We start from the raw sequence: 10514 nt of genomic DNA on the forward strand, positions 1-10514 counted from the left end.
GGTCATGGCTGCCAGTGTTGCGACGGCAACCATGATCATGGATAAAGAATAAGTTGATTTTCCAATGTTTTCACCGTCGCTTATATGAGAGTATGGTGGTAAAAGATACTCCACAATGAACTACATCCATTTCTAGGTGGTTTTCCGTCTTTTTTGTACGTTTCTAAAAAGGAAAATGTTAAATAAGAAAAGGGATATATTTGAAAGCCGAAGAAATCCAAGTTTTCTACTTCAAGACGCCCTATATCGGTGATATTTTCCTTTTCATTAGTGAATTTTGCTGAGAAAACAAAAATACAAATCTAAGGGAGGACATCTGCTCTTACTTAAAACGTGACATTCAATATGAAACATGTATATATATATGCAAAATAAATTTCATTCAAATGAAGGAATCATATTTACAGCAAAAGAGTAAGAAACAACAAAGAATTTCTACAACCGAAGCCTGGGTTCTTCCACTTCAAGCCCCATTACGGCTTTCCAGCCTGCTTTAAGAGGTGTTGGTCGAACAAAACTCGTATCCGTAACTTTTCTGTAATCACCATCTTTTTGTGAAGAAGACTCCTCGAGACAAAATGGAGCCAAACTATTGTTTGCAAGACACCGTCCTGATTTGCCATTTTTCCGCACATTTTTCCGCACATTTTTCCTAGGTTTTCTTTGAGGAGAAACACATCTCGCGAATTCAGCACCAAGCAGAGGAATCTCTTGCACTGCAACACCTTTTGCAATCCGCTTGCTCAACCTGGTACGTCTAGGCTGAGCTGAGAAACTCTTACTAGCTTGATCCCGGTCATTTTGATGTCCTACAAATTTCTGTTCTGAATTCGAAAGAGATCCTATATGGGTTATATGTGAACTACTTACATGTGAACTACCCCAAGATCTAAACGCACTGCTCTTCTTATTCATACCAAATTCCTTACCCGCAATTACTTGGACCTCCTATTACAATTTCAGAAATTCTGGTTAGAAAGATGAAGTTCATGGACAATTTGAAATTTAGCGATGAACATACAACTACTCATTATACATATACATAAGTTTTAAGAAATGTGTGAACTCAATTTTGGTTATCTGTTTCTATGTATTACACGTAGAGCTGATATTTCTAGTGCAACCTTGCAGATTATCAGAACATGTAGAGATTAAATGTTGACGATAGATTCGGATCAGGATTGCAGGACTGAATCAAGGAAAATAATGCATTCGCTAATAAAGTGGGTTTCTTCTGGGGTAGTAAAAAGGTCATTGTAGCCAAGAGAATTAATTTCAATTATCTATAGTTATGGATTGTTTATCCTGCCAACACTGGACCCCTGAGGTTGTTCACCTAAACTGAAACTGTTCCGATTCCATTCCACCTATACAACTACAAACAGTTGTTCAATAGGTTTATGTCTGCCTGCCTTGTCAAATTTGCTTTCTGGATGAACAGCTTTATTAATAAAACAGGACCAGAAGCGTGTTACTGACAACCAAAGAGTGAAGCGGGTTTCAAGAGCCAACATAAACTTTTCTAATACAAAAGTTGCAGGAACCATGATATTTTCTACCATATAGTTATTATGTCAGCGGGAGCTAGGTTCATTTGCAAGGGACACAAGCTAAACTTATACGTGCATAATATAATGAATGTGGGATGGAAGGAAGGAAGACGCATACCTTAGTTGTTGTCTCCACAAGCTGTGCAGAGTTCGGATCATCATCTTCAGAATCAGCAATTTCCTCGCGTTCGAATTCTACATCTTCACCAATTTCTTCCTCAGAGTCACTCAACTCTTCTTGTTCCATGACTATTTCTGGAAGTGATTCTTCACCTAAGCAGTTGCTATCTAGAGCCACAACACAAGCACTTACACTATTCTCTTTCTCATTTCTAATTCCCATGTCTTTAACCTTCCTCGGTGTAGAACTTAAGTGAATTTCCAAATCTATTTCGTTTGTGTTCCCAGTAAGGCTGGCCGGTTCAGAATTACTGATATGAACAGAACCAGAAGAATTTTTGACTTGGGAATGATTACCTCCAAATGATTTAAAATCAAATGATAAGTTACCAGACAAGTTAACCGAGTCTTTATTAACGATATCTGGTCTTTGCAAGAGTGGATGAAAATCAATTGTGGATGTGGTGGAAGGTGTTTCTCCTAACCCCAGAGATGTATAAAACTGATTAACTAGAGAACCCGCGCGCTGAGAAGTCGAGGGAAAATTAAGATTTGACTGAAGATGGTTTCCTGGTAAGAAACTGAAAGTACTGGAACTTGTACTGTAATTTGTCTGACAGTAAGAAGAGTGGTTGTCTTCAGAACCCTGAAACAGCAATGGGTGCATCTGCAGATCTGATTCAGAACCTTTTTCCTCCATGGCAACTGAATTCATATCAAATCTTGGACCTTGCAAACAGGCGGGAGTATTTCTCTTCTGAGGATTTCCAGCACTGGAAGTCCCCAACATTCGCGCAGGAGCAAGATCTTCTGTTCCTACATTACTAGAAGAAGGAACTCTGGTTGAATGAGATGGTCCGCAATAAGTTTTGAAAGCCGATTGGGAGATGACATGGACAGATGCAGGAAGGTTTACGGGAGGTAAGCTAGGTGCTAACTGGACTAACTGCGTAGTTTTCTTTCTACGAGCTCGATAAGGTTTCAATTTGACTTGACTTCTGGAAGATTTAGAAATCCAATCAGCAGCATGCTGGTTGGGACCCATGGCGCACGCTGGACTGTATCTCATATGAGCAACATGAGATACATTCTGTGATTGTAGAGAGTTGTTCGGAGCAGCAAATAATCCATTCGCATAGTCATGTACAGAATGAGATCCAGAGAACGGGTGACCAGAATGATTTTCACCACCAGACTGGTATTCTTTTCCAGAAGGATTTGATGGAGCAATCCTAGAATCTGTAGGTCTCCAATCTGCCAAAAAGGCTTCATGTACGTAGGCTTCATCTTCATCTTCCATGTCATCATTTCCAGTTCTATTCTCTTGATCAACATTATCAGCCACATGACCCTGCATCACAACATCACAAGATCAAGAAACAACTCAACGTAAATCTTGCAACCCCGCGTGAAAAGATTACAAATACAATAAACAACATACTGAAGACTTATAATTGCTTAAACAAACTAATTGAACACCGTGCAGATGATGCAACACTAACGAGATTTCTGGTGGGGGATGTCATGTCCATAGAAATTAGCATATACGACTGAGCCATCTGCTTAGTATATTGTTTTCGGAAGCACTCAGACTGCTGGTCGGAAAGTTTCTGATGACTAAGTTACAGAAAGGGGAGGTGATAATTTAGGGATTCTCATGGTGAGTTTCTTCTCTTTGAAAATGCTTCATTTCTTCCTAGTTGGCTAGGACCTGAGACTAGTAAACATACGGTTTTTATTAGATTCGGAGAAGTTAGTATTCTGCATGGAATATGTCTCTCGGTTCTAGATGGTTTTCGCAATCACCCACTTTTGATGTTGGTGCACAAATGTATGTTCGGTCAGCTTTATGATCAAAATTCAAAACATAACTAACTGAAAGTTTTGCATGGTTTTTTAGCTACTAACCTCTTTCTCTGTCACAGTTCCCAGATTGGCTGAACCTGCTGCAGCGATACTTTTTCGTCTTTCTTGTGAATATAATCGCCTCTTTTCTTTTTTAGCTCCTTCTGATTTATACGATTTCTGGGTTCCACTAGCAATTCGCCATTGTCGGGGTAGCAAGGATGGATCCCTATGAGGGACAATAAATTTCCAAACAGACATCCAGTCGAGCTTAAAGACACCGAGCCCCTAAAATAATTTAAAATGCATATAAGTTAAATAGTCATGCACCACATGCTGGTCCTGTGTAAATAAAAATAAATAAGTATAAAATATTACACATGAGAAATACAGCAGGCAAAACCCTATCTTATCACCTCATCAATGCGTGCCTTCTCTTCTGCAGTCAAAGGAGAAGTCTTCATTCTTCGCACTGCCTGTAAGAAATAATTAAGAAAATTAATCGGAAACCAAGACCAGTACAGGTGTCTTAAAAAACAACCTCGACATGGCAAACCCAGTTATAGGGTATTGAACATGTCCTGAGAACCAAACAGCTGGAGCATGGAGAAGAAAAAAATAGTTGTGCTTCATGTAAAAGAAGCCATATATGGGATTAAGCAGAATTGGTGGAAGAGTCACTCATAGAAAGTTAAATATATTTGTCCTTCTTCAAGTTCATCAACTTTCCTTAGTTTTTTGTGAAACCCTAGAGAGTAACAGAGACTACAGTACCCACTGCCATTTCCAGTGTAGGACATGAGAAACTTATGAATAATGTAATGTACCCTTGTCACACAGTAAAAATGTACCATCAGAGACTACTTACCTTATAAATACATTATTAGCTAGCAGACAAGTAATGATATTTCTAGAAATGTATGCAACATATAGGTGCATAACTTGTGATCCTACCTACTCTGAACACCAGTTAAGATTAAAATATGCATGTCCACTGTCTCATAATCTTGTATAAAGCAAAGTCTTGGTATGTACCTTTATTGAATTATCAGGTGCTTTGGAAGAGCAGCGATTTTTCTGTCTGACAAAGATCTGCAACAAAGTAAACGGTGATTTACTCAAATTTAGGATACATTCTCTCCTGTTACAATTTACACGCCTAAAATTATCAATAACCATTTGCTGATTTCTAGTTAACATTCAGTATCTTAGAGAAAAAATACAAGTATTTATATTTACAAAAACAAGTCATCAAATATATTGTGTACGAATAACCTGATGCTTGTATTTACAAGGAAGAAAGCGCTGCTGAATTGCCTTCCAGTCCGTGTTGTATTCCATCATTCCAAGTGCCAGTAATCTGCATTGGCAAATGGTATCAGCCAAAGATTTTGCACTCTATAATATTGATATCAACCAGGACAAATTGGTCTGCTATTCCATACTCAAATTAAACATTGAAAAGTTAAATGTTCAAAAGGCACTTAGCCACAGGGCTTATTACTACCAGAGAAACCAGATCATGACAAGATTGATCTTTTCCTCGAAACCCCGTCTACGGATGTCAAAGTTACAGCTCTCAAGTCTCAATACATATAAATAAGGAGGAAATTTTTTTCCAGATTAGCATCATTTTTGTTCAATGGTGATGGAAACAAATCGTCCCAGTTTGATCTATACATTTGGATCTTCATTTATCATATTCAGAATGTCAGATTTCTCAAACGATGGGAATATTTGATAAATAAAAATTGTAACTATCATTTAAGCTGAAACACGGGAAAGAGGCTACGTGAAGACTACAATATGCAGTATATAATCTCTCTTTTTTGAGAGATGAGATACAGTAGACCACGTGACAACCTTTTACATGGGCCATCAGCCAAGTTAAAAAAAGTAATAATAAAGGAAAAAACAGATAAAGTAGACCACAAACAACCCCACAAAGTGAGTAAAAGAATGGCATGAATCAGATATACTGACCAATGGTACCACCTACTACAGTCTACAGAAAAAAGCAATAGATCCCCCAAAAAAATAGACAAAACCAGAATCTAATTCAGTTGATCATCCAATATTAAGTTCGCATATTCAAGAATCAACTGGAGAAGAAATCAACAAAAAAACATAAGAAGCAAGCAACTTACTCATCTTCATTGTCAGTGAAGAGCACCCGATTCACAACAGATGATGGAGGCGGCCTATGTGGAAATAATGCTGAATTGAATAGTGGATAAAATCGCTGTACTAACTTAGCTATTTCCTTCGGGACAAGGGAAACTGGTTGTTTCTTGGAAGATTCTACAATTGAAGCAGCCAATGTCTTCTTAGGTAGACGATTACCAGAAGAGCAACCTCCCAAAACTCCTCTATTACTTTCAGCTGCTGAAAGAAAACTAGGAAGGGGAAACAGAGGTTCTTTTTCGAGAGCATCAATGTTTGCGGATTTGGTAAAACGCTGTCGATTCTCTTTCGCAACTGTAAAACCAAATAAGAAAAAAAACTGTAAAAAGGTCAAAACACATAGTAACCTTTTAAATGATTGGTGTTATGGATATCTTTGATCATTCAAATATGAATTGGCGGAAACAGTGGGTACAGATACTTACCTTCAGCAATATCAACCATATAGCCCCCAACTAAACGAAGTGGAGCCACATCAAGAATGGACGTTACAGGACCAGTTGTAAGAGGCTGCCATACAAAATCCTCAGCAGAACTTAGGGCATTCACATTGCTGGATTGATCGTGCTCATAACTTCTTCCATCTGAAGGCCTATCTGAAACTGATGGTTGAGTGCATGGAGGTAGGAAGCAGTTTCCAGGATATGGAACTACTTTCCATGATGAAACTTCATCACGTCGTCTAACCAATTGAGAAATCATTCCACTAACTTCATTAGCAATGTGTTGATGCGATGGATCAAAAACACAGAGAGAAAATACCTGAACAAGAAGTTGTACATGCTCATGTATCAAACAATGTAACTGCCCTATTTGATGCGGAGAAAATCCATTCACTTGAATGGTATGGTGCGACGAGGATAAACCCTGATAAGAGGTACCAGGTATAAAACCTTGTCCGCCATGACGAGGAAAAGGTGTGAACTGTGGCATTGAAACTGTGGGCAATAAAGGACGCAATGGCCTATTGGCCTGTCCCATCTTCTTATCTTGAGCCGATACTTTTTGGCTTCTATTTTGTCTGGTTATAGGTCGACGACCTCCCACCGCATATTTTTCAGTTTGCCTCTTATCCTGCATGCTTTCATCAAGGTCACTATCCAGTGCCTCTTCAATTTCAATCTCAAAATCCGCATCATTTTCTTCATCGTCATCCTCGATAACAGCATTCTCTTGATCTCTCCCACCTTCATCATCTCCACCTTGCAACACACCTGCAAGAAATTTACGATATTCTTGTTCATCGTCTTTATTCTGAAGGTCGTCATCATCATCAGTTTCCTGAAGAAAGGTCTCTAACTCTTCAAGAGTAGAACTAGCTAATGAGTAGCGAGCCCTAGTACGCCTGCAAATGGCATCCTCTTCATCAAAAATTTTTGAATTTGGCGATTCTCCATCATTCATCCGGACGTAAGTGTTTCCAACTCTCAAGCTGTTCTCCACAGGGTAAGCATCTTTTGAACTACTGCTCACTGCTAGATGCATAGACTCGATTTCATCTACCAAATCTGAGGCTAATTTCCTCTTCTTGGAATTACCAGTAGTAGCATCTCCTAATTCTATACTGTTGGAATAATCTTGGTTTTGCATCAGAACCTCTTCATTTTCTGAGTCCCTATCAATGTAATGCGCTCTATCAGTTAAGTTTAAAGGAAAATCAGTTTCTTCGAAAGCAGAAGTTTCAGCATTGTCCACCAAATCTGTGCCTAAATCTTCTTCATCTTCAGAACTTAAGCTTGAAGACGCTTCAGGTGAATGGGCTTCACTAAGAAATGGATTAAAATCAACATCTTCATCTTCATCTTCCTCGGGTTCTAAGTGCCCTTCACTAGCTTCAGATACTTCTTCGTGAGAAGACATGATCTTCTTTTGGTTCCGCTACCCAACTTTCTATAGGTGCGAAGGCTTTCTGAAGAATGTAAACAAAAGTAAATATAGATACTTATAAAATTTAGAGCCTGTTTGGTTTATATTTCAATAGTTGTTTTACATATCTGTTCTCTCTCTTCTATATTCAAAAAATGTTTGGTAAGAACTTTTTTATGAAACAACACTGTTTGAATACAAATTAATATTGACCGATACAAAGAGAAAATGACAATGATCAATGGAAAGAAATAAAGGCTAAATGCAGAAACGCGCTTAGACGTACACACAAAAATAAAATTTGTCATGAATGATTTATCTATAACATTTTATATGATGAGAAGGGAAGCCAAGCAAAGGCAATGAATCACAATGGTAACGACATAGTGCCGAAGTTAAAAAAATTTAACAAATAATCAAGCTTTTATCAAATACCTATCCCAGCAGCAAAATCAATCTTGGTTTGCCTGGCAATTGAAAGGGAATCTGTTCTAGCATGCGTTGTGAACTCTCTAAAACAGGGTCATTGACAGTCGAACCAGCTGTTTCTTCGTATACTGAAATATAAAAACGACAAAATAGTAATTAGAAACAAATTTTTCCCTACCCGAAGAACAACTGATAAAAATAAGGGAAGTTAACTACATGAAAAATCAGTCCGTCAATGGTTAGTTTTAGACTTTGTGGGAGAAGGATGAATTTGAGTTATAGATTGACAAGCAGTGAGGGACAAGGGAGTATAGATCGAGGGTCAGCGTTTCATATGATTAAAGAGTTTCAGATCTAAAAATGGTTCGTGCTGTCTAGGAGGATTAGGGCTAGGTTTTGGATAGTTTCCATCGAATGTATTAATACAGCTTCATAAAACAGGCCAAAAAAAAAATGACAAGTGATGAGCTCTACGATGTGATACATCCAAACCTAATATTTGAGCTCTGCAAACATAAGAGAGATTGTCATGACAGCGTATAGTCAAAATGATCATCTTGTACACAGTGTAAACGAACATATATGAATAAAAGTGGCAGGCAGTAGAAAAGATACAAAAATCTCCTAAAGCTTAATTATCTAAAACCATACGCCAACCAGAGCTCTTATTCTGTGGGTTGTTGAATTGGCGGCATCACCAAAAGTGACTTGATACAGTAAACAAGCCGAGCATAACTAAATTGCAGAGTTGAAGCACAAGTCATGAGATGCGTGTGAGCCAATGAAAGCACATCAAAAAGATTGAATTTCAAGAAAGGAACACGGATAAATTTGTATGTCAATTATGTTACTTAGCTATCAGGACAAAGAGAAGCTTCACAGTCCAATAAATCATGAGGACCAACTGCAATAAATTGAAAAGTACGCACAACAGCTAATTGAACCTACAACAATTGAAAGCTAGCTTATAGTACCAACAAACAGACGATATGAAATTCAAATTTTAGCAACCTATGTAAGTCAAATTAGTGAGAGAAAAAAACCATAGGTTACGGATTGGATGAATACTACTTGGTTTTCTTAGTGACAAGATTAATAACCTCATAATAGGAAGCACCAAAACAGAGGCATATGGCAATGTGATCAAACAGAGGAAGCTACCAGAAATTTGTCACATCAAAGCCCTTTAAAGCTCCCCTCAAAACCTGGTAGTGGACAATCATAGAGAGCAAAATTGAGAAAGCAAAATTACTCATTTAACCAAATTGAAGCGAAGGGGAGAGATTGGTGTGAGACTATGGGAGTTATCTCTAAACTCCTTAAGTTTCAATATCTTCAAGAAATTTAACAATTGAACCAAAATCACAACCCACATCCAGAAATGAACAACCAAATAAAGGTTTCTATTTAACAATTGAATGAAGAAGAAATCGACTAAAGAAAAACATTACCGAAATCGAAGTTGTAAGATAAAATTACAGCAAAGTGTTATTTTTTGCCCTAACTTTTGGTGGAAATCCTTCAATTTTCAACAACTTCTTCAATTGAACTTTCATTAATCAGTTTCTGCAGAGAAAATATACGTTAATCAACAAATAATAGAGATTCAGATGCTGATAAATTTTACATTAAAAATGATAAGTCAATCGAAACCCTAAATTTTCAAATCTAGGGAAATACAAAATTGCTGAGACAAATTAAGAAAAATCCCCAAATCGCTATCAATAATTGGAAGATACCTCATACAAAATCACGAGAATCAACTGCATGCAATTGAAAAGTGTTCTACAGATCACTGTTATACAGGCTCTGATTTCTTAAGCAGAGTTAAATATAAGAAGAAATTTTGAGTTTGAGTTGCGGCAGTTGAAGAGGAAAAAGAGAAGCAGGAAACCAGGGCAAGATGCTAGAGCTTTCAGGGGGTTTTTTAGTAGCGATGAAGAAGAAGATATGCAGAGCTCTCGGGGACTTCTTAGTTTAGTTAGGAAAAAGAAGAGAAAGAGGTTTCTCTTTTCCGTCTCTGGTTCAGTTCGGAGAAAATAAGGTTGAGGTCGAGAATAGAAAGAAAATGAGGTCACACTTTAGATAAATAATTTTGGGATTTTTGAAAGTGCGGGCAGCCTGCCACACTTACGAGTCGCACATGTGAAACTCCAATCTGTTGCGACTCGTAACTATTTGAAATGTTACAGGTTTGAAACGACAAAAAAGTGTTGTAAAGTTTTTGCCTCGCAACGGCGGGAAAGCCATTGCGAAATTTTGTTATTAATCAAGGAAAATGGTGTAAATGTTCGAATATCAAGATCTATCAGGTAAAAGATAACATGATCGGGCCTCACGAATCCCTTAATGAAGACTTCACATTTGTAATCTAATTATGTTTTCCAAAAAAACCTAGGTCTTTAAAGGACGACTAATAGCAACTAGGACACAACATGTCGAGATTGAAGTTCTTGGTTGCAGAGAGTCTTATATTTATAATGATGAAACATGTTGGATTGCTTAAATATCAAAGCAAGA

General features: G+C 37.6%; 1 protein-coding gene across 3 annotated transcripts; it reads right to left on the minus strand.

Annotated features, from left to right (window-relative positions):
- Positions 1-339: 339 nt before the first annotated feature.
- LOC113271571 lies at positions 340-10049 on the minus strand. Of its 3 annotated transcripts, none has more exons than XM_026521466.1 (12): positions 9734-10049; positions 9446-9560; positions 9156-9199; positions 8001-8122; positions 6125-7608; positions 5663-5993; positions 4791-4875; positions 4551-4607; positions 3932-3991; positions 3579-3803; positions 1669-3021; positions 340-948 (listed from the first exon to the last, which is right to left on the minus strand). In XM_026521466.1, exons 5-12 carry the CDS (start codon positions 7557-7559, stop codon positions 436-438), a joined length of 4059 nt encoding a protein of 1352 aa, XP_026377251.1. In that variant the 5' UTR covers positions 7560-7608; positions 8001-8122; positions 9156-9199; positions 9446-9560; positions 9734-10049; the 3' UTR covers positions 340-435. The 3 variants fall into 3 exon arrangements, with proteins under 3 accessions (XP_026377251.1, XP_026377250.1, XP_026377252.1); XM_026521465.1 differs by having other exon boundaries at positions 9095-9199; XM_026521467.1 differs by lacking the exon at positions 9156-9199.
- Positions 10050-10514: the final 465 nt, after the last annotated feature.

Source organism: Papaver somniferum, chromosome 4 (genome assembly GCF_003573695.1).
Source record: "Papaver somniferum cultivar HN1 chromosome 4, ASM357369v1, whole genome shotgun sequence".
Classification (NCBI taxonomy): Eukaryota; Viridiplantae; Streptophyta; class Magnoliopsida; order Ranunculales; family Papaveraceae; genus Papaver; species Papaver somniferum.

Coding starts and splice junctions, on each gene's coding strand:
- LOC113271571 (XM_026521467.1), bottom strand. CDS start 7,559: ATGTCTTCTCACGAAGAAGTATCTGAAGCTAGTGAAGGGCACTTAGAA. Junction 5,994..6,124: donor TATGGTTGATATTGCTGAAG/GTAAGTATCTGT, acceptor TTGGTTTTACAG/TTGCGAAAGAGAATCGACAG. Junction 3,804..3,931: donor AGAAGGCACGCATTGATGAG/GTGATAAGATAG, acceptor AAATTATTTTAG/GGGCTCGGTGTCTTTAAGCT.